The following is a 23,174-nucleotide window of genomic DNA, read 5'->3' as shown; positions in this document are numbered from 1 at the left end:
CGATTTTTAATTCCTACCACCAATGCAAAACACATGAAAATGAAAAAAGCCATCAACTCTGGAATAACTGGCCTACCATACTAACCTGCATAAATCTGCCCCAGCTGGCTTTTGTGGTTTCCCTAAATGACATTCAGTTTCCAGAACACCAGTAATAATGGAGAGAATTTTATAGGCTTGGCAAGGTAAGAGTTGATTTACATATTTTACCATGCAATACTCAGAGGTTTCATAGCATAACCTTCAGAAAAAGTGGGTCAAGTCAAGGATATAGAAACTAGGCTACCGCACTAACTTAGGATTCTTTCCTTTAGAGAAAGCTAGAGAATATTCACTAATAACAGTAAAAGTGCTAACCTCTGCACATAAAAATAGAGCTACCAACCCAGCAACAGCCACCTGTGCTTTGAGTGGTTGTGCTAATGGCTGTGATGATGGGTCTGCACAAACACAATCTCTGGAACATCAGTCTGCAAACTAGGACTAGGCATGTTATCTATGGGTAAACAAGACTAGAGAGAATAAAACAGTGAACGGGCACTCAGACGCTGGTCTTATTGCACAGGGCTCCAATGAGATGAAGTAAGCAGGTACCCTTCTAGTGACCAACTCATCTTGAGGTTTGAAATTGGACACAACAGACCCAATGGGTCTGATCTACAAGGAGGAAAAATGGAATTAAATTTTGACCCTACATTATTTAGCAAGTGCATTTACAGCATTTCTAAGGACAAACCACCAGCACAGTCAGAAGAAAAGCCAGACACACCCTGAAAAGCAAGTCAAACTTTCAGATTAAATAGCAGCTCTAAGGTGACACAAGTATCAGTGATGAAGCTTAAAGACCCACAGTCCTCAGGAGAAGCCTCCTCCCTCTCCGAGCTTCAGGTCAGAAGCTGAGACCTGCCCAAGTTCCTAGCATAAGAAAGACTGGGTGGTTTTCATCGAGCCCCTTGAGATGGGACAAGAGACTCTAAGAATCCCTAACTCCCTCTTCCTCAACCCCCTCACATGAACCTCTGATTCAAGTGGAAAGGTGAGAACATCTGTGGAGGAAGCACTAATAAATCCATGCCCATCTGTTAGTTGAAGCATTTTAAGTGCATTACTGACTTCTGCCAGGAGAACAGTACAATCAGTATTCACTCATCCTGGGGCTTCCCTGGTGGCGCAGTGGTTGAGAGTCTGCCTGCCGATGCAGGGGACACGGGTTCGTGCCCCGGTCCGGGAGGATCCCACATGCCGCAGAGTGGCTGGGCCCGTGAGCCATGGCCGCTGAGCCTGTGCGTCCAGAACCTGTGCTCCGCAACGGGAGAGGCCACAACGAGAGGCCCGTGTACCGCATTAAAAAAACAAAACAAAACAAAAAAACACTCATCCTAAATAAAGACTGGCATTTGAGATACTAAAATTTTCCTCTTATGACCATCTTTGAAAAGTGAAAATAATTTGCTAAAAGAACTGACAGTATAAATATGACTTCAACACGATAAATGCAAGAAATGTTAACCTACTTAAGAAATCAACCTCTTGTTGGAGAAACATCCTGTCACGTCAGAAAAACAGTAAATAAAAAGCCAGCCCACTGGAGCCCTAGGAAGATTATCTCTTGAAAGCAAGATGAATTGAAATTCACTTTGGCCATCTCAATAATTTTCTCTCCGAAGGCTATATTGCAAAACTCTGTCTCCTTAAAAAGGGCAAGCTTGAATTTCAGCTGGAGCTTCAATAAGCCCCACTCTCTATCCACTGAGGTCCATCAGGCGGGGCGTGGCATGCAACTGGTGCTCAATAATCACCCAGTAAATGACAACTCCTAGGCACCTTCAGAGGGGCTGGATTGCTGACCTCTGGGTTAAATAATGTATGGTTGTGGAGGCTTTTTGTAGTTTTTGCTGTTGTTTGTATGTTTTTAAAGTGACTGTTCTGTTTCTTTGCTTGATATAAGCTGTAACTTGTGATTTCCCTCTTAACGAGCTCCCAATGCCTAGATGGAGCTATACCTTTTCCAACCAATTTGCTGTGGGCTGGGAAGTCAAAAAAATCAGGCTTAGTCAAGTTGTGCCTAACAAACCGGCCTTGCTTCTATATACAAGGAAGTTAATTACACATTGTTTGTAGAAGTAAATGCCCGAAAACAAGCTAACTGGCAATCAGTGAGATCATTACAAAGAATGAAATGGAAGGTCCCTTAAGATACTTGGCTAAGTGAAAAACAGCAAGATACAGAACAGTGTGTGTAGTATGCAAGCACTTGTGTAAAGACGAGGAAAAAGGAGCATGTAACTTCATGATGATGTGCAGTGTCTCTGGAGGGACTCGCCATAAGAAACTAGTATAATTGGATGCCTATGGGCCAGAAACTGGGTGGCTGAGGGATGAGGATGAATGAAATTGTTTCAACGGTTTACAGCTTGATTTGCAGGGAAACCATGAATATCTATTATTCCTAAAAAACAACATATCAACGATAAAGGCCTTTGCTCTAGCACATGGGCTACCCTGACTGCCCAGAGGGTTCTCCCCCATGACTTCCTTGTGTAGGTCTGCTCAGGTGGGTAGCTACTGCCTGGCTGACTGTGTAACAGCACCTGTAACATGGCCAAGAGCAGCAAACGTACGCTGGTATTCTGATACACCTCCCACAAATGCCTTCCATTTGAGAATATAAAACTTCCACTAAGCCACCTTCCGATTATACACTCAAAATAAATTTAAAAATTTCACATTTTCAAACACTTCCATAATTCTGGCCTGCTTTCCCCTTAAATTAAAACTAAACTATGATATCATAGTAAAGAAGCCAGTCTATGAACAATCTCAAGCACCCTCGTCTATGTGTCTCAGACTTCACAGCAACAATAACCTGAGCGGGAGAGAGAGAGTACACACACGCAAGCATAGCCCACAGGTGAGAACAAGGATGTGGTCAGAGATGTGTGTTCACCTCTCCATCCGGATTTGGGGAGTACTGTAGTACTTCACAAATAATTTCTATGCTTGTCCCATACCCCCTTAAACCAATGAAAGAGGCTGAGGATTACTGAGGTGTTACAGGTCCAAGTCTAAGCTATTCAGAAATCAAGACACCCAAAAAAATGCAAATCAAAAAACAAAACAACCAAAAAAGCCATAAAACAAATAACTAACAATTTCAGTTAATTTCAAGCAACTGATTATCATACAGACATCAACAAAGACTTGCAGGGACTTCCCTGGTGGTGCAGTGGTTAAGAATCCGCCTGCCAATGCAGGGGACACGGGTTCGATCCCTGGTCCGAGAAGATCCCACATGCCACAGAGCAACTAAGCCCGTGCACCACAACTACTGAGCCTGCGTGCTGCAACTACTGAAGCCTGTGCGCCTAGAGCCTGTGCTCTGCAACAAGAGAAGCCACAGCAATAAGCCCACTTGCCACAACTAGAGAAAGCCCACATGTAGCAATGAAGACCCAACGCAGCCAAAATAAATTTAAAAAGTTTTAAAAAAACCCCCAAAAAACAAAGACTAGCAGAGAAAACAGAATCAGAAGATTTTTGTTTCCAAAACTTGAAAACATTCCCAAATGCTGCATGAGGCTCTCAAGCTGCACTGCCAATACCAACATGGCCAGCCACTTCTTTTCATGCATGACACCTGTTCCTGGGGTCCACTGCCTCAGCCACGAAGGGAGGCACCTGTAGGACAGGAGCTGCTGTTGGCGCTGGGAGGGGAGAACCTGCTCAGAGCTCTCTAGGATAACTACTGTCCAGCTCTGGCAGAGGGACACTGCTGGCTCACTCCAAATACTGGAGCAGTGGCTCTCACTATCTGCTTGGCTCAATTCTCCAACCACTGCATGTGTTGGATGCAGGGAAAGTGGGTCAATCAGGTGCCAGGTGAAAAGAAAAGGGGATGCTCAGATGGTTCCAATCTGCTATGCTTCTAATTATGAGCCACAAACTTTTCTAGAAGTTACTTCATTTATTATTTGAAAAATTTTTTTGGCCACACCTCAAGGCTTGTGGGATTTTAGGTCCCCGACCAGGGATTGAACCCAGGCCCTCGGCAGTGAGAGCGAGGAGTCCTAACCACTGGACCGCCAGGGCATTCCCTCTAGAAGTTACTTTAGCACTCACTCAGACACCTCACAACCAGGCTGTCCCACCTTATATCTAGCTTGATGTAAAAAGTACCTCAGGCTGGGACCTTGGACATCTTATCACTTAAATCCTTGTTTCCTGACTGCCACAGAAACTCTTGTTTGGGATTTACCCATTGTTTGCCCACGGTATTCTTTGAACTGGTTTGTTTCTGGTGGTTTTTTGAGCACCTGCAAACTAAATGAACTCCCTCTATTCTGCCATTCACGGCCACTGATGAAACTTTTAAACCCTGAGCTCAGTTTCTACCCTGATGAGCAGCCACCTGTTCGAAGTGGGCCATCATGTACCTGAGACTTAATCTTTTGATGTGGTCATGTGGTGGAGTTGGCAAAATTACACTGAAGTTATTTTCCCCTCTGAATTTTTGCGAAATAGAAAAGGACTGTGGGCAATTCCCATGTAGCCACCTAGGCTCAGCTGAATCCAGCTATCTTATATTAAGTCCTTCCCCTCACAGGGGAGGCTGGTTGGGAAGGTCTATTCCTCGCTTCCTTTTTGTGAGGGGGAGCGAAGTCAGGAACGAACTATGTCGCCATGCTGGTGACATCACCCCCGGCCCTCTCTTCCTGGTTCCCTCTTCCAGTGGGAAGTCAACATAATTTGCTAGATGTTTTGGAAGAGGAAGAGAGAAAATCAAGTTTCTAAAAGATTGAAATCACCATTTATCTTAAGGAGCTGCCCTTTTTACTCTTTAATAAAAGTCCCTGCTTAATATAAAAAAATCACATCTCTCTATATTTTCATTAAATAGCATGTCAGTTTTGAAACTGAACATCCCTGACTGAATCCTATGTTCCTCAGGAATACAAGAACAGCCTCACTGGGTCAGAACATGTCCACCGAGGTCAGGGCCCAGTGACCAACGGAGCCCCTAGAACATGCCAGGAGCACACGCCCCTCTCCCTGGCATCAAGCATTAAATGTGAGGTAGAGTCCAGCCTCTGCTGTAGCCACTTACAGCTTTGCTCGTAAAAAGTCATTCTCATCCCTAAAAGGTCCACTTGCATTTCCTGTCTAAACCACGTCTCACATAGTTCTCCTTATATATGTCCTAAACACAGTCACACAACATTTATTCTACTCACGGTGCCCCTTGTCAAAACACCTGAGGATTTATGAACAAGTCAGTGTTTATCTCTTTAAGGCCGCTCATTATTTCACCAGTTCTGATGGTGTTCTTTTCTTGGTCTTTGCTTTTTCACATTAAAGAGTCCTCTCTTTCACCTGATTCAGTCCCCTTTCCCGATGTTAACTAGTTCCATCAGATCCCATTAGAATGATAGACTAGACAGCACATAGTACTCCTGGTGAGGCACGATACAGTTTTTACATAAAGGAGGAACGATGTAAAAATAAGAAAAAGAGTAACAAGAACAAAACAAAACCAACCAAACAGAAAAAGGTGGAACAATGTACTGTTTTGTGTTCAATGCCTTTATGGTCAAAACAACAGGCCTGGCTGACATCCTTAGGAATCTCCTACTCTCAGATGCCTTTCTTTTCAAACACAGATCCTCCCCACTCTGCCCTACCATGGGCAGGGTCTGTCTCTCTCTCTCTCACATTTTCCTTACTTAAAGCCACCTGCTTCTAATCAGCTTTTTCTTTTGTAACAGATCTATACCCCGACCTGATGTTTGTTGAACACCTGCTCTTGCCAACCAATATTATGAGTAAGTGATGCTACTTCTTCGTAACTACAAGGTAGGGGGTGTTATCCCCACATGTGGACGAGGACAAAGAGTCTTAGAAAAGTGAAGCAGCCCGAATCACAGAGCAGGCAAAAGTGGTATCTGAATATACATTAGGCTGGTAACAAGCCAGAGCTCTTTCCCCAAAGTAATTCACTGCTACCAAACAATCTGGAGATTTTGCCTTCAGTTAATACAAAGATTCTAAATAAAGTCTGCCTAACACTGATCACTAAGAACCCTTCTCCCTTTAGAGACGTACTGTAGATCCTTAACCTTTGTTTCCTTTCATGAAGGCAACCGCTTAGCCACAAAAAGTTAACATGTTCCCTGATAGCTTAATTTTTAAATGGTTTTTTACAAACACTATCAAGGAGGTTTAGAAGACTAAAGATATTATACCTAGCCACAGCTGTGTATCCACTTGCTTATGAATCTCCTCAAAGAACTTTAGTTAGAAATCACATCATCACCACCACCAACACGTTATTTTTGTTCCAGGAAACTCATCCTTTTCACTGGCTTCAAAGGTTTGCCTGGTTGAGTGCTTGAGTGCTGAGATTCCCTCAGGTCCAATTTCCTGTGTCCTATTTGTAGTATTTTGTATACATAGGGACGACAGTTTATTCTTCTAGCCTTCTAGCATTTAAAAAATTATCATAAAAACACAATAGCTTTCAGGTCTCCTGTAAGCTGATTAACTCCCCACTTTCTATGAGGTCCCATTTGTGTTTCAGACTTGCGTACTTCTTCATTTAGCTAACCAAGCTGGGCCAACCACGTTGCCCCTGTTCTCCCCAAGCACAAGTTCTTTACCTCACGCAGGAAGGCTCTCTCTGTCCACACATCCAACTTAACTCCCAGGGGTTTACAGTAGCCCCACTGCCTGGAATGCCTTTACTATTCTTGCCTGTCCAAATTCTAGACATCCTCCAGAGTTTGACCTAAATCCCATCTCTCCAGCAACCTTCTTTGACCTAGCTGTTCTCTGCTGATCTCTTCTTGTTCTAGAACCCTTTAACAATAATTCTACACATCGCTCATTCTGCACTTAATCCCATGTAAAATGTTTACGTCTTGTCACCTGAGTTTATGTCTTGTCCTGAGTCCCTGGAAGACGGGGACCACAGTATTTGCTTTTCTGGAAGTTCCCTTTGGTGTCCAGCAATGTGGAGTGTGGCTCCACTTGTCTGCATCCAGACAATCTTTGCTGTAAATTCAAGGCATTACCAGAACATTCCCTCTTCCAGATTGTCTCTTGCTCTCACAGCTCTGGGTCAGTGACTCCCTTGAAATATTGCCACCAAAAGGCTGCTGAGTTAGCTTGTGACAAGAACTGGGGCTGGGTATGTCTGTATATGTTTTTGGTGAAGGTAGACATGCCATGCAAACTCTAAACCAGGGTAAGCACTCTGACACATAAGCTTGCCAGTGAAAAATACTGTTGTAAGAGATTTTCCTATGGAATATTATATATCGCTTTCTAGAAATGTATATTTTAAATGTTGGTATTAGATATATCAGGAAAGTCACAGACATTTTTCAAACCCAAAGCTACGTTTTCCTGTAAGAATCATAAATAGAAACACAACTACTTAAATCAAACCATCTAGCTAGACCCAGGCAATCAACTTGATGGAGTGATGAGAAAGCTAAACAAGTCGCTGGAAACTCAAATACACATTCTTTGCTTCACTGTGACTTCTTATATGGCCTATTGAAGAATCTCAAATTAATAGTCCTGATTTCAATTCTAAAACAGATCTGGTTAAAAAGCTTTACTGTTACAAAAGACCCCGAACAGCCAAAGCAATCCTGAGACAGAAAAATGGAGTTGGAGGAATCAGGCTCCCCGACTTCAAACTATACCACAAAGCTACACTAATCAAGACAGTATGGTACTGGCACAAAAACAGAAACATAGATCAATGGCACAGGATAGAAGGCTCAGAGATAAACCCATGCACATATGGTCACCTAATTTATGACAATGGAGGTGAGAACATACAACAGAGAAAAGACAGCCTCTTCAGTAAGTGGTGCTGGGAAAACTGGACAGCTACATGTAAAAGAATGAAATTAGAACACTACCTAACACCATACACAAAAATAAACTCCAAATGGATTAAAGACCTAAATGTAAGACCAGACACTATAAACCTCTTAAGGATTAATCTCCAAAATATACAAACAGCTCATGGAGCTCAATAACAAAAGAACAATCCAGTTAAAAAATGGGCAGAAGACCTAAATAGACATTTCACCAAGGAAGACATACAGATGGCCAAGAGGCACATGAAAAGATGCTCAACATCACTAATTATTAAAGAAATGCAAATCAAAACTACAATGAGGTATCACCTCACGCTGGTGAGAATGGCTGTTATCAAAAAATCTAGAAACAATAAATGCTGGAAAGGGTGTGGTGAAAAGGGCACCCTCCTGCACTGTTGGTGGGAATGTAAACTGATACAGCCACTATGGAGAACAGTATGGAGGTTCCTTAAAAAACTAAAAATAGCACTACCGTATGACCCAGCAATCCCACTACTGGGCATATACCCTGAGAAAGCCATAATTCAAAAAGAGACATGTACCACAAACGTTCACTGCAGCACTATTTACAATAGCCAGGACATGGAACCAACTTAAATGTCCATCAACAGATGAATGGATAAAGAAGATGTGTCACATATATACAATGGAATATTACTCAGCCATAAAAAGGAACGAAATTGAGTTATTTGTAGTGAGGTGGATGGACCTAGAGTCTGTCATACAGAGTAAAGTAAGTCAGAAAAAGAAAAACAAATACCGTATGCTAACGCATATATATAGAACCAAAAAAAAAAAAAAAAGGTACTGATGAATCTAGTTGCAGGGCAGGAATAAAGAGGCAGACATAGAGAATGGACTTGAGGACATGGGGTGGAAGGGGAAGCTGGGGCAAAGTGAGAGTAGCATCGACATATATACACTATTGAATGTAAAACAGTTGGCTGGTGGGAACCAGCAGCATAGCACAGGGAGATGGGCTCAGTGCTTTCCCATGACCTAGAGGGGTGTGATAGGGAGGATGAGAGGGAGGCTCAAGAGGGAGGGGATACTGGGACATATGTATGCATATGGCTGATTCACTTTGGTGTACAACAGAAACTAACACGTATTGTGAAGCAATTATACTCCAATGAAGATTAAAAAAAAAAGGCTTTACCGTTAGAACACTAGATCAAATCATCTAGTTTTACAAGAACAAGACTAAGCAATTACTTTAAGATGAATGAAATTTTAGCTTTCACTGCATACCTCATGCCTGAGCTACGATGATAAACAGCCATTAAAAGAGAACCAAACATGGCCCTGATAAAAGGAACTGCCTGTGGGGTTGGGTAAAGAGACGTGAGAACTGATCTCAATGAGGTTATCATATTTGCAAGGTGGCACCCCACTTCCCACCTGACTGACATTGTCACTGGTCCCAGGACAGCTGCCCAGGACAATTTCTGGGAGATAAGAATAGCACCTTTTACTTAGGTATGAAGCCAGAATGATATGCCATTCTTACAGACTACAATGAGACTGAACTAGGATCCATAGAATATTCACAAAGCAGCTTCAACCCAGGGCAACTCCCAAACGTAGGGAAAGTGAAACTGTTGGTGAGCACTACTCACTGATCTTCTGTTCCAAAAAACTTTACAAAGAAGCATTTCTTCCCACGCGGTTTCTTTAAGTCCTTGGGTGGGTTAACAATCTAGGGGATGAAAGGGAAGAAAAAGGCTTTTTTCCACAGGTATAAGTTGGTAAGAAAAAAAATAAAACAAAAGAAGTACATCTTAAAAAACAAAACCAAACACAGGGCCTAGTTTCTGTCCAAATCTGTCACTTTTCTACTGAGATATGTGGAAATGTGCAAATATGCCAGGAGTTCCCTACATCTACTATGATCTACAGTGTTCAGCAGATACAATATACCTTTCACTAAAATGACCCTGTTTTTTTTTTGTGTGTGTGGGGTACGCAGGCCTCTCACTGTTGTGGCCTCTCCCATTGCGGAGCACAGGATCCGGACGCACAGGCTCAGCGGCCATGGCTCACGGGCCCAGCCGCTCTGTGGCATGTGGGATCTTCCCGGATCGGGGCACGAACCCGTGTCCCCTGCATCGGCAGGCGGACTCTCAACCACTGCGCCACCAGGGAAGCCCGGCCCTGTTTTAAAAGCAGTTAAAACTAAGGCCAACGTCATTACCCCCTGCAATGTGAGCCTGTCATCACTGAAGAAATATAGAGAATACTCTTAAAAATACTTCTGTGCAGGAAGAGTTGAGACAGGTAACAGCGACAATGAAGAACAACTGAGGCACTGAAAATGCCATATTGCAAAGAGACAGTCTAAAGACATTTCCTGGGCTCCTAGCAAGAATATAAAAACAGAACATTTGGAAAGCTATGAGGGATCGCCTCATGCAAAATGTGGAATGCCAACTTCTGCAAAGATGCACTGGAGTAGCACATATGGTAAAATGGAAAAAAGATTTAAACTTAGTTGGGACAAAAATACTTTGACTTTTCACTAACCTACATTTAGATTTTTCTTCCTGGAAAATTTATTTGCTTCTCCTTTTGTTAGATTTAACTGCAAAGCTAAATTCAAGTTAGAATGGATTTTCAGGATTAAAAGACTTTATCACAAACCACCTCTGATTCAAAAAATAATAACTTACTACAGATTAAAGGATCTGGTTTATATTATACTGCCGTTTCTAAATAAACTGATACTAAAGAGAAAAAAATTCCGAGTGTTATTTAAATAAGCCCAGTTTAACTCAATGCTAGAAACTGAGGGGGAATACATCTTACATTCTCCCCTTCCTCAAACCCAACTTTAGACGTCTTAGTAGCAAGACACTCACCTTTCCCGGCCAAGGAGGATACCGGCCAAGTTTCCCCCTAGAGAAAACAAAGAGAGTCAGCATTTGCCCTGGAAAAGCCAGTCCATCTTCAACTCACTCAACATGCAATTTATTTCCCTAAATCTCCACTTCCACCCTCAAGTGCCAGAAGAAAAGATGGCAACCCGGAGTTCTTAACGTGACTTCCACAGCTGGGCCCAAGAGGCCCAAGTCCCTCAGAAGTGCAATGCAAAATTGTAGACTTATGTGCGTAGGTATGGGCATTCTGCTGGTGAGAAGAAACACAAAAACACAAAACCACCAAGAGTCGTTTGTCTAGAGCCTCTCCGTGACGTGACGGGGGTGGGGGGCAGTTCGCTCTGTAAACACAGACTTCCCCTTACAAAGTCTGGTTTAATTCACCAGCCCGGCTTTGACAAATGCTTATGGAAGCCCTTCCTCTGGGTCGAGAAACGAGCTACGCAGCTCGAGGGAGGCGGCGACAGTCAGTCTCGGTTCGGGCGGTTGTCTGGGACACAGAAGCAGACCACGAGAGGCACCCAAGAAGGTACTGGTCACTGCCAACCCTTCGGTTGTAAAGGAAAAGTCCCCCTTCCATTTCTTCACAGGGCAGCGCCAGCAGGCCGGTTTCGACACCCCCGGCTGAGCCGCCGGCACAGGTCAGTTTCATCGCAACGCAGGTTTCGACGGGCTTGCCCAGACGAGATGGCCCCGCGGGCTCTCCGGCTTTCCTCCTTTCCCGGGAGCCCCAGCCAGACCCCGAGGCGAGGACCGGGCGTCCCCCGGAGCCGCGCGGCGCCGGGCATTCCCCGCCGCCAGCGTCCGGGTCCGGAACGCAGCCCTACCCCGGCAGCCTTGGGGCTCAGAGCCGGGCCCGCTGCGGCCACCCTCAGGCTCAGTCCCCCGGGGCCAGGCTGCCCCTTCCGCCCGGCTTCGTTCCCAGCGCCGGCATCTGTCTCGCCCTCTCTCCACGACCTGGAGCGCATAGAAAAGCAGCCTCGAGGCGGGCCGTGCACCTCACGCCTAGGGAAGCAGCTCCCCGCGAACCTCGCTTGGCCCTGGCAGCCCGGACTCACCACACCAAATCGCCGAGCCGCAGACTCACAGCCGCCATCTTACCACCCAACCACCGCCGACGCACGGGCCGTCGGGAACATCAGGTCGCCCCGGTGCCGCCCATTGGAGTGAGCCCGGTCACATGACGGGGGCCGGCCGTAACCGGCCACGCCGCTGCCTTGACGTTACCGCGCCCGTAGGGGCTTATTGGTCGGTCTAGCAGCACGTGACCCGGGAGCAGCGGTCTCCGCGCGCCGGATCCCGGAGACTCCCGGCTCCTTCCCCCTCCCTCCGGCTTGTGACAACGAAGCGCCGCGGTCTGAGGCGGCGGCGACGGTGCGGCCGGCCAAACGAGATAGGAAGCCGGCCCTGCGGGCGCCCCGCCCCCGGGCCCTGGCCTCCAGCCCTCTCCCCCTCGGCGCTTCCGTTACGGCCGTTACTCCCTCGCCGGCCCCCGGGCGGGCCGTGTTGCCGCGCCGGCAGCTGCCCTGACGGACTTCAACGCGGCCTGGAAGACAGCCTCCGCCCGCGTCCGGGGCCCCGCACCTGGCGGGCTCTGCGTGGTCGCCCCCGGGCGGCGGAGCGCGCTTTCTAAAGGCCGGCGTCGGGGGAGTCGCTCCCAGCCTGCGTCCGCGCCGCAAGTTCTCCAGGGGCGAAGTGCTGCCCGCCCCGAGGTTCCGAGTTGCCTGGCCGGCGTGGAGCCGGCGTCTCTCCGCTTCCTCTTGGGTCGGCGCGGCGGCACGGCCGGCGAAGCTCCCCCCGGGCGCGCGGGGACCTGACCATGGGCCGCGGCGCAGGGCGGCCGCCCGCCGGGAGGCATGGCTAGGGGGCCGGCCGCTAGCGGCGCCGCAGACCAGGCTCCCGGGCCGGCATGAGGACGGCCGCGGGGGGACGAGTGCGGCCCGTGGGGGTGTAGCCTACGTTGCGCCGGTGACAAAGGTGCGTGTGTTTGTCGGGACCGGGCTCTCACGTAAGCCTTGTTGTAGTTTGACACTTTTAGGGAAGTTGGGAGCAGGCAGTTGTGACAGCAGGAAGGCAGATGCTAGGCGTAGTTTCAGTACGTTAAAACTAAACCATTGAATGGGGAACTGTGAACAGCAGTTCAACACAGCGTCTGCCTGAACGTCAACATCCTAGGGAGAAAATAAAAAAAATTTAAAGGTCCCAATCCCAGTTCCAGAACCCAAACAGTTAAGTCAGGTGTTGACTTAACTTAGAACCGGACTTTTCTTGAGTCACCGCCTGCTTGAAAAGGTGGCAGGTCCACACGCCGTTTCCTATGGGCGTTTTGTTATACGGAGACTGGTTGTAAGCGGGTTTTTAGCGAACTGGCTTGTCCGCAGTCTGGTTTCTCTTTGGAGTTCGGTTTCCCTGAAGTACCGTCAGCTGTTTTCAGGAACTGTCATTTACTGTTAACTATTTTGTGTTTTTTTAAAGACGAGTTGATCATTTAAAGCGTATTTAAGTTTCCAGGATATACCTTAATAAAATTCAACACACTCTCTTAGTTTAAAAATTATTAAATTTTGAGGAAGGATACTTGAATGACCTCATAAAATACATGAATCTTAAATCAACTTCACACTGGATCTAGAGACATTTCCGTTAAGAGTCAGGAACATGGTAAAGAATATATTGTCTGATATCCTGGCAGTTCTAGCCAATGCAATAAGACATGAAACAAAAATAAAACATAATTTTTCAGAAAGGAGAAGACAAAATTCTCATTTTTGTGGATGATGGGACGGCCTGTTTTTAAAAACAAAGTTAAGGGAAAACCATTAAAATAAATAAGAGTTCCTTGAACAGACTAATTACAAAATCAGCATAAAATTCAGTTTTTCTACATTTCACCAATAATCATTTTGAATATATGATTAAGAGGATATGTAACAACAACAAAAAGTACTATTCCTGGGAATAATCTGAGATGGAAAAGGAGGCTAGTATTTCTTGGATAACATCAGTTGAAGGTTTTTAAGAGGGATGCTTTTGTTTGTAGAATACTGTACTTTTATTTAGAATTAATGGGGACTTCCCTGGTGGTGCAGCGGTTAAGAATCTGCCTGCCAATGCAGGGCACATGGGTTCGAGCCCTGGTCCAGGAAGATCCCACATGCCGCGGAGCAACTAAGCCCGTGTGCCACGACTACTGAGCCTGCACTCTAGAGCCTGTGAGCCACAACTACTGAAGCCTGTACACCGCAATTACTGAAGCCTGCACGCCTAGTCCTGTGCTCTGCAACAAAGAGAAGCCACCGTAATGAGAAGCCCGTGCACCGCAATGAAGAGTAGCCCCCACTTGCTGCAACTAGGGAAAGCCTGCACACAGCAACGAAGACCCAACGCAGCCAACAATAAATAAATAAATATTTAGAATTAATGGTCAACTCATTAAAATCGAGTATTTAAATGCTTAGCTTTTTTAAAGCCTTTTAAGCTTTGTCGACAAATCTTTTATTTGTAAATCTAATGTTTACATAAAAATAAATGTTTGATTTTTGACAAAGTTTCAATTAAGGCAACAGTTTAATAGATTAAATTCCCGTAAACAATGAGCTCTTTTTTACGAAATTAAATTCCCTTAAATGTTTTACACAGCATTTAAAGCTTTATATGCTTGTTCTCTCAAATACTTCAAAATTCTAAAACAGTGAACTTGTAAATCTAGAAGTTAAATCTTTCCAAGGACTTAACTCTTTTAAGTCTAATAAACGTGTAAATGTAAGTCAAGTCTTTTAAAAGCACACTTTCAAATTTAGTCTAATAAACGTGTAAATGTAAGTCAGATCTTTTAAAAGCACACTTTCAAATTTAGTTATATTACTTTAAGCATTTCAAATTAAAATTGTAAGTCTAACATCATTCATTAAAATGTCTGATTCTCTTAAATGTTTGAAATGACTTAGTAACAAGCAACAGCGATTATCACGATGACTGTAAAACTTAAATGAAAATCTAAGTGTTAATATGCTGTAGGTTTGATTTACTTTATTTTCTAGTCTTATTTCTGTATTTTCGCAGGCCTGCAAAGTCACTTACACAACCAAGAGATGAATTTTTACCGTCTGGGTTGATTGAAGTTACACTATCTAAAATTTGGGATGAAATAAGGTTACATTTTTAAATTACTGCCTAGTCAAGGGCAGGGACCTAGTTCCCACTTCTAAGATGACCTTTCTGCATCCCATCAGTTAACATGCAGATTCTCTTCTTACAGTGAGAGTTTGCCGGCATTTATGAGTAGGGGACCTTTATGCCTTCACATTCACCTTCACTTTGCCTGCTTTTATGAGTGGGGGGACCTTTATGAAATCCCTTTCAGCTGGGATTTATTTCCACAATTCAGAGAATGACGACTGTTGTGGGGGCCTTGAAAGTTTCTTTTAGGGGAATTTCTTTTGACATCTTAGTGCATGATGGTCTTTTGCATCACCAACCTGTTTTGCTGCCAGTTGCTTTGTTTTCTATTTCAAATTATTTTAACTCTTCATTTTTAGATATTTTACTCCCTTACCTGGTCTTATAGATCACAATTTTATGGTCATGATAGAAGAAGTGAATATTGCATGTATACAGATACACATGATGTATATGGATATGTAAGATATATATAAATCTTCCTGAACTAATTCACATTTATGATTCATTTACATTCAAAATGCAGTGAGCTTTTTGGGGAAACTTATCAAAGTGATTTTTAAATTGATCTGAAATAATTAATAGGCTAGAATAGCCAAGTATTACTTTTAAAAGAATAATAAAAATGAATCTTTAAGTTGTTGAAATATACCATCGAATTTTTCAAATCAGTGCTGTACTGGTTCAGGAATCTAGATACTAGATGGATATAACAGGATGCATTTCAGAAATAGACCTTAAGATATTAAAGACATATGATATATGCCAAATCAGCAGGGAAAAGAGGAATTATTTGGTGATTGATGCTGGGGAGAAACCAGGTTAGGGCCTCACCTCTCACCTTATAGTAAATTCAACTTGGATTAAAGAGTTCAATGTGAAAAATACATCTATAAAACAAGAATGGGTAAATTCTTCTACAAGTATTATTTGGTTGGAGGAGGACATTATAGGCATAAAAGAAATAGAAGAAGCCATAAGCGAAAAGAGCCTAGTTTTAACTGCATAAAAAGCTAAAATTTCTTTCAACATACCTCACTCTATGCAAAGTTAAACAGTAAATAGCAAAGCAGGAGAAAATATGAGAGCTATGACAGGCATTACGTATTTATTATTTATATATCTATAACAAGTCAAAAGCCCTTACAAATCAATAAAAAAGCTGCGATTTTTTCAACCATTCCCTTAATGCTGGATACTCAGGTTGCTTCTGTCATTTTTCATATACAAACAAGGCTACAATGAATATTCTTATTTATTGGTGTGGTGGAATGTGGGTTTTAAAAGGTAGGACACAAAATTACACATAAAGCACACACACAATATATAGTGTGATTTACATGTTTATATTCTGTAAATCCTTGGAATTCTGTAGTTCACAATATACTTTGATCATTTCCAAGCAACTTTGAAGGTCTTTGGCCTGTGATAATTTGTCACTTTGCTGAGGCCCAAGTTTGGGTGGTGAGAGGCTGGTGTTCAGAAGTGAGCCTAGCCACACTACTTCTGAGACAGTGGTCTTACTTATCCTGGGGTAGGCAGCACTTCTCTGAACTGATAAAAACTGTCATTGTGAAGAATGGCCCTACATGAAAGTAAACTGCTGGTGATGAAAATAAAGAGGTTTTAAGACAGAGGTTATTCTCAGCCAGAAGTAAAAAAAAAATGTATTGGATAAATTAAATGAAAACCAGTTTTGTCTAGGATTCTTTGCAATTCTGAGGATTCTTTAAGGCTCTATCAGCATGGGTTCTCTAGTGTCAAGAATCTAGTGAATATGCATAGAAAAAAAAGACTGGAAGGAAGTATGCTAAACTGATTATCTCTGAATGATAGGATTTGGGGTGCTTTTCATATCTATATGAAATTTTTTATGTTTAAAATAAATAGTATTTAAGAAGAAAAAAGCAGCAAATGGTAGTTAAGATAAATTTAACAGTCATTCTTCTTGACAGTGAAATTTTTTTTTTAAACTTAAATCTGTATAACTGAACAAGAAAAATCACCATTTTTATCATCTCGGTTTGACCTGGCTCTTCTTTTCAATGTTAACAGAAGCCATGCAGTGACACCTGTTAAGACTTGTTGGTAGCCATGTCGGAGCCCCACAGGGTCCAGTTCACCTCTCTCCCAGGTTCTTTGAATCCTGCATTTTTGAAGAAATCCCGGAAAGAGGAGGTTGGGGGAGCAGAACAGCATCAGGACTCTGAGCCCGCTGCAGCAGCTGTTCGGATCACACTTACCCTCTTTGAGCCAGATCACAAGCGCTGCCCAGAGTTCTTCTACCCAGAGCTGGTGAAGAACTTACGAGGGAAGGTGAAAGGACCTCAGCCTGCAGACAAGGTATACCCCAGTGACCCCAGCTCACTCTGCAAATCTAATGCTCTGGGCAGCGTGTGTGGATGGGGCTTCCAGAGGGTGGAAGCAGCACTAGAGAGGCTTTGGGCTCCCCCACAAAGCAAGCACAAGGTCTGCTGGTTTTTCCTCTGGTAGGAACGGATAGAATTCTTTCTAGAACCATTCTCCTGATTTATGCTAGAGAAAATGTATGGCACATCCAAGGCTAATTTGAATTATGGCTAACTAATATGAATAAATAACCAGATTTTTTCATACCAAGTCTATAAATGTTACATGTAAGTGTGACCAGTCCCTGGCTTTTCCAGTGCTGGAATTTCATGCTAGACATTTCTCTTTTCCAAGGGAATCTCACTGTGCCTAATATTAGGGCAAGCAAAAGACACAGCCTGCTTATCTCTTTTGAAAAGTAATATTCTGAATAGTTTCTTTACCTGGATGGATAGAAACCTATTTTTGTGGGTTTTGTTTTTGTTGGGATTTCTTATCCCCCACTCCCCACTGGAATTGGGCAGCCTTTAGGGCTTTTGAGAATCAGTTTGATTTTTAAATAATTAATTAATTAATTTATTTATTTATTTTTGGCTGAGCTGGGGCTTTGTTGCTGCGCACGGGCTTTTGCTAGTTGCAGCGAGTGGGGGCTACTCTTCGTTGCGGTGCGCGGGCTTCTCATTGCGGTGGCTTCTCTTGTTGCGGAGCACGGGCTCTAGGCATGCGGACTTCAGTAGCTGAGGCTCTCGGGCTCTAGAGTTCAGGCTCAGTAGTTGTGGCGCACGGGCTTAGTTGCTCCGCAGCATGTGGGATCTTCCTGGACCAGGACTTGAGCCTGTGTTCCCTGCATTGGCAGACGGATTCCCAACCACTGCGCCACCAGGGAAGTCCCAGTTTGATTTCTTAAATGTTTTTTAAACGATCTGTTTATTTTCTTGGTAGACTTGTTTTACTTTTTTAGTATGGAATGTTTCAAACATGTACAGTGTAGAGAGCATATTATATTATATTATACTATTGTATAATAACCCCCATGTACCCATTACCCAGCTTCAGTTATTACTGATACTTTGGCAATTCGTTAACATTGTAAAAATTTTTTATAAACTTTTTAACTGAATTATGTACATGAGAAAAGTGCATATATGATAAACATACAGTTTGATGGATTTTCACAAACACCCATGTAATCTGCACCTGGATTACAAAATGTAACATTTTCCAGGACACTAGAAACCCTCCTTCTGCCCTCCCAAAATACTGCCTCAGCCCTCAAGGGTAACAACTGTTCTCATTTCTAACAGCTGAGATCAGTTTTGCATGTTTTTGTATTTCATATAAATGGAATCATACAGTTTGAGTAGGAGCTAGGTCAAGAGCATTTATTTATAAGCACCTACTGTATACCTGTGTGCTAGGCTGGCCTCTGAGGGAAAGGTGAGTAGGGTCCTGCATTTGCAGCATTTGGATCTCTAGAGTGGCTCTCAGTGAAATGGGGATTAGGGTAGTACCTGGCTCACAGTGTGTCTGCGGGGTGGGGGTGGTGTGGTGTGTGTGGATGAGATCATGCAGGTGCATGATTTCTAGCAGATTGCCTCAGAGCCAGTGCTCCAGCAGTCTAATCCATGGTTGTGCTGTTTGGGGTGAGTGCCTTTGGTTAGGATTATCCACTTTTCTTTACTCAGATAAAAATGTGTTTCCTTGGTAAAGATCTGATTGGCTGAATGGAAGCCAATTCAGTCTGTGCCAGAGGTCAGCCTGTTGTATGAGGGCCAGTGGTCAGGATGAGAAAAAGTAATTTCAAATCCATTCATGAACTCTTTTCCAAAGTAGGAACAGGATTTTCTTCCTTGAGAGGAATAAAAAGTAGCAGGGATTGGTTAAGGTATTTATTTACGGGCTCAAACCAAGTTAGTAGGTCAACTGAAATTAGAACTCCAGTGCTCTGATTTCACCTTTTTGGGGGTTCAGATGCCCTCCTCAATTGCAGAAAAATGCATGGGGCTTACACAGAGAACTTTGGATCCAATTTCAGGGGATTCACTCCTGGCCTTCAGATTCAGAACTCCTGAATTACAGTGTCTACTCTGCAGTGTTTAAAGCACAATGTAATCTGACACATTCATGTATTAACTCACTTAGCATGTATATCTTAGAATGTGAAGGCACTGTGCTGGATGCTGAGGACTATGTAAATGTGGGAAAGTTGCTGTCCCAGCCTCACAGGAACTTTGCGCTCTTGTAGATGTTTTAGGAGAATTACACCAGCACAGGTAGCAGAAGTCACAATGTGGTAATGGTTTAAGTCTGGTACAAATACAGGCCCCGGAGGGCTTAGACAGAGAGGAGCTTACATTCCAGATGCTGTGTTGAGACAGAGCTGGACCTTCATGCATTCAGGAAATAGTGGATGACTGCTGTTTGCAGGGCATTAAGGAGTATGCATTAAATCCAGCACTGCTCCAGGTGGGTAGGTTTTCTTAAAAATTATTTGAACCACTTAGGTTACATATGATCAGTGTAGAAAAATTAGAAGATACAGACAAGCGGTTTTAAAGACCACCCATTTATGATACGTACATGTTCTGTAATGTCCCATTGTACGTGTGTGTCCTAAATCGTTTAACTGATCCTTTATGGGTAAGTGGAGTTTCAGTAGGCAGAGATGGGAGAGTGAGATGGGAGAATTTTGTTTTCAAACAAGCATCTGATCTTTAGTGCTTTTGGACTCCAAAGTCTTAAGTGTATTTGGTACAGGAGTTTTTTATTAAAATTAAGATCCTTACCATGGAAGCTTAAGGTCCAACTCTGAAAAATTTTCTCAAGAAAAATGTAAGAGTAAGTTTATGGAATATAAATAAACTTTGGAAAACCGCATGAAAGTATCTGGAGGGAGTATTAAGATTGGGAGGGAAGGGAGATTATTGATCCTTCAAGATAAGCTTCCAAGGAAAGGTAATGCCATGAACTTGGGTTTGACTCTTCGTAGCTCTGAGAGAAGTGCAAGTTCATACCACTCTTCTAACCAGTAAGACTGAATAGCTGTCAAGAGCTTGTCCTATGCTCAGTGGGTTCTTAACCTTTTTGAGCCATTGACTTCTTTGGAAGTCTGGTGAAGCCTATGGACCCCTTCTTAGAATAATGTTTTTAAATGCATAAAATAATTTTTAGGATTACAAAGGAAATCAGTTATATTGGAACACAGTTCTACATGGGTTGAGCATCCCCTGACTAAAGTCCCTTTGCCATATTTGGAGCCCTTACAGGACCTAGTGCTGCGTGCAATGGGCGATTGTAGGCATTTAGTCAGGTTCTCTTGAATCTCGTGAATGGAAATTTCACTTTCTTAAACAGCTAAGGTAAACACTTATGGGAAGGTAACATGTATTCTACCTTGTCTTTTCTGAAAAACAGTTGTTTTTATTATGCAGTTTATATGTGTTGAGTCAGTGCAGGCACTAGGAATAGCATTGTGGGAATTTTTTTGTGACTCCTATTTTTGTGGAATGGTCTCTTTACAGAAGAAAGATCTCTCGGATCCTTTCAATGATGAAGAAAAGGAAAGGCATAAAGTAGAGGCCCTTGCCCGGAAATTTGAAGAAAAATATGTAAGATTTCTCTATTGGACAACAAAACAACCTTGTTGGATGGGAGAGGTTTTCAGACATTTCCATATTCCTTTAGTGGTTTATCATCTAATCAACACTGATGTGGAAACAAGTGTAGACCTTGGAGAGAACAGAATGAAGTTATTAAACAAATGCATTAAGATAAGAAAACATACGGCAGGAACTCGTGTGGAGCTAAACGGATGAATAAGAAGGGGCTTTTACCCTTAGAATTTATCCTGAGAATAAACGTTTTGGTGCAAAGCATATGATGCCATTTAGTTCTTTCTTCTGTCTTAGGCCACTCTATGCATTTACAAATCTGTCCTATTTTGTAAGGTCTTCAGGGAATGAGGTTTTGGAGTGTGTGTGTATGAGACTGTTCCAGTGCTTTATAACCTTTAGTCATTAGCTGATGGGGTTCAAGGCAACAATTAATTCTGTGTATTAAAAAAAACCCTGTGACCCTAGACCTAGAAATTTGTTAAAAGGGTAGATCTCATGTTATGTGTTCTTACCACAAGTACAAAAAAGCATGTGATCAATTTTAAATTTTAGGGTGGAAAGAAACGTAGAAAAGACCGAATACAGGACTTGATTGATATGGGTTATGGTTATGATGAATCTGATTCCTTCATCGATAACTCTGAGGCGGTAAGTACTTAATGAAACCTCTGAGACTACCAGAACCACTGCACCCTAGCATCTACCGACGGCGCCTGGAGGCTGGGGGTGGAGTCAGAGTGGATGTACCCTTAGCACGAGGAAAGAGCTGCACTGAAGGGAGAGGAAGTGACACCTTGATCTGGGCCTTGGTTTCCTTTATGAAAATGGTGATCAGAGATGTCCAAAACACCTTCTAACTTGGACATTGGTGATTGACCAGAAACATTTCTTAGCATGCTGTCTGAAATGTGACAGAGAAACATAGTCACATCTGCTCTGTCAAGACGCGCTCTGCACCTTTGGACTGTAGTACAGAACTTGGAGCTGACCGTTTGTTTTCCCCCCTTCAGTATGATGAGCTTGTTCCTGCTTCTTTGACTACAAAGTATGGAGGATTTTACATTAACTCGGGAACGCTGCAGTTTAGACAAGCATCAGAATCTGAGGATGACTTCATTAAAGAAAAGAAGAAAAAATCTCCAAAGGTTAGAACGTTGCTCGCTTTTGGATTTCAGAAGTGCTTTTTTACATGACCTTATGAGATCAGTAGGTGACTTGCCAGAATACGTGCTGGTTTAGGATGACTCAGGACATTGGCGGAAAGGCACCAGCTGTGCCGAGGTTGGCGGTTCCCTTCTCACATGTGTGCTGTGGCGAGGTGCTGTGAACCTGGAGGTCTCGGTCATTGTATCCATGCCTGTGTCCTTGCAGGCTCGGCAGGGATTCATTCGTCGAGGTGGTCCCAGGGTGGGGACGAGGGCAGTGAAGGGTGTGGAGTGAGGGGAGTTTGCACCAGCTTGCTGTGTCTCTTCTGTGGACATGTAGAGGACTTCAGTTCCCAGGGCTGTCACCCCAACGAGAACAAGTCAGCCCTATGATAAATTTATTTTGAAAGCTATCTACCATTGCCTGTGTGTTTAAAATGCAAGGTAGGCCCACACATAGCTCATTTTAAACCAGAAGCTGTTCAGGCTGCACAATGGCCTCTGTTGCCTCAGGCCCGGGTTTCCCAGAAGCCGCTGTCAGTGGGAATGCTGTCCTGACCTGCGGGTCTGTGGTCCAAGGACTGAGCGGAAAGCTTTTGTTCGTGAAGGAAGTAAGACAGCTCTCAGGATGTACCCTGGGCGGAGCAAGGCCGGTGCTGTGTAGTGCACTTGCTCCCAGAGTTAGGGAGCCGTGTAACTGTGCCTTGTCTTTAATTCTCAGAAGCGGAAGTTGAAGGAAGGTGGTGAGAAGATAAAGAAGAAGAAAAAAGATGACACTTATGACAAGGAGAAGAAATCGAAAAAGTCCAAGTTTTCCAAAGCCGGGTGAGAGGCAGCAGCTTCTTTGCTAGGATGACGTCTGAACTGTTAGGGCAGGACACCTGGGAGCTGACTCGCCCTCCTCCTCACAGCTTCAGAAGAGGCAGCAAGGCCTGGCCGTCTTCCCCCCTCATGCCTCCCACGGTGCCATGTGGGCATAGTCTGTACTCTCACATCTCTGTGTGTCAGACATCAGAGTTCTCTCTGTCCCACTGTCAGTGTTGGCAGCTATTTCTGTCACTGTATGATTGCTGATGTTTCCTGTTCTTTTGGGCACCCCTCCTCTGCCCCAGTTCTCCT

The 23,174-nt window shown here is 43.6% G+C and overlaps 2 protein-coding genes across 4 annotated transcripts in view; one reads left to right on the top strand and one right to left on the bottom strand.

Moving 5' to 3' along the window:
* Positions 1–11,913, bottom strand: part of GLYR1 (glyoxylate reductase 1 homolog) — a 36,421-nt gene extending 24,508 nt beyond the window's left edge. For both annotated transcript variants that reach the window (XM_082671691.1, XM_082671692.1), the window contains exons 1-3: positions 11,827–11,913; positions 10,751–10,787; positions 9,512–9,591 (exon numbers count right to left, since the gene is read on the bottom strand). In XM_082671691.1, the coding sequence (XP_082527817.1) occupies positions 9,512–9,591; positions 10,751–10,787; positions 11,827–11,864 (155 nt within the window). In that variant the 5' untranslated portion in view covers positions 11,865–11,913. The remainder of the gene's footprint in view (positions 1–9,511; positions 9,592–10,750; positions 10,788–11,826) is intronic.
* A 703-nt stretch (positions 11,914–12,616) lies between these two features.
* UBN1 (ubinuclein 1) overlaps positions 12,617–23,174 on the top strand; it is a gene marked incomplete at its 3' end in the record, with an annotated part of 36,454 nt that continues 25,896 nt past the window's right edge. For both annotated transcript variants that reach the window (XM_082669923.1, XM_082669922.1), the window contains exons 1-6: positions 12,617–12,745; positions 17,003–17,290; positions 20,818–20,904; positions 21,463–21,558; positions 21,921–22,055; positions 22,777–22,880. In XM_082669923.1, coding sequence (XP_082526049.1) covers positions 17,042–17,290; positions 20,818–20,904; positions 21,463–21,558; positions 21,921–22,055; positions 22,777–22,880 — 671 coding nt within the window. In that variant the 5' untranslated portion in view covers positions 12,617–12,745; positions 17,003–17,041. The remainder of the gene's footprint in view (positions 12,746–17,002; positions 17,291–20,817; positions 20,905–21,462; positions 21,559–21,920; positions 22,056–22,776; positions 22,881–23,174) is intronic.

The sequence above is a fragment of the Grampus griseus genome (genome assembly GCF_964374135.1).
Source record: "Grampus griseus genome assembly, chromosome: 14".
NCBI classification, from domain to species: Eukaryota; Metazoa; Chordata; class Mammalia; order Artiodactyla; family Delphinidae; genus Grampus; species Grampus griseus.
The sequence above is the reverse complement of the archived record's forward strand: the minus strand, read 5'-3'. Positions and strand labels throughout refer to the sequence as shown.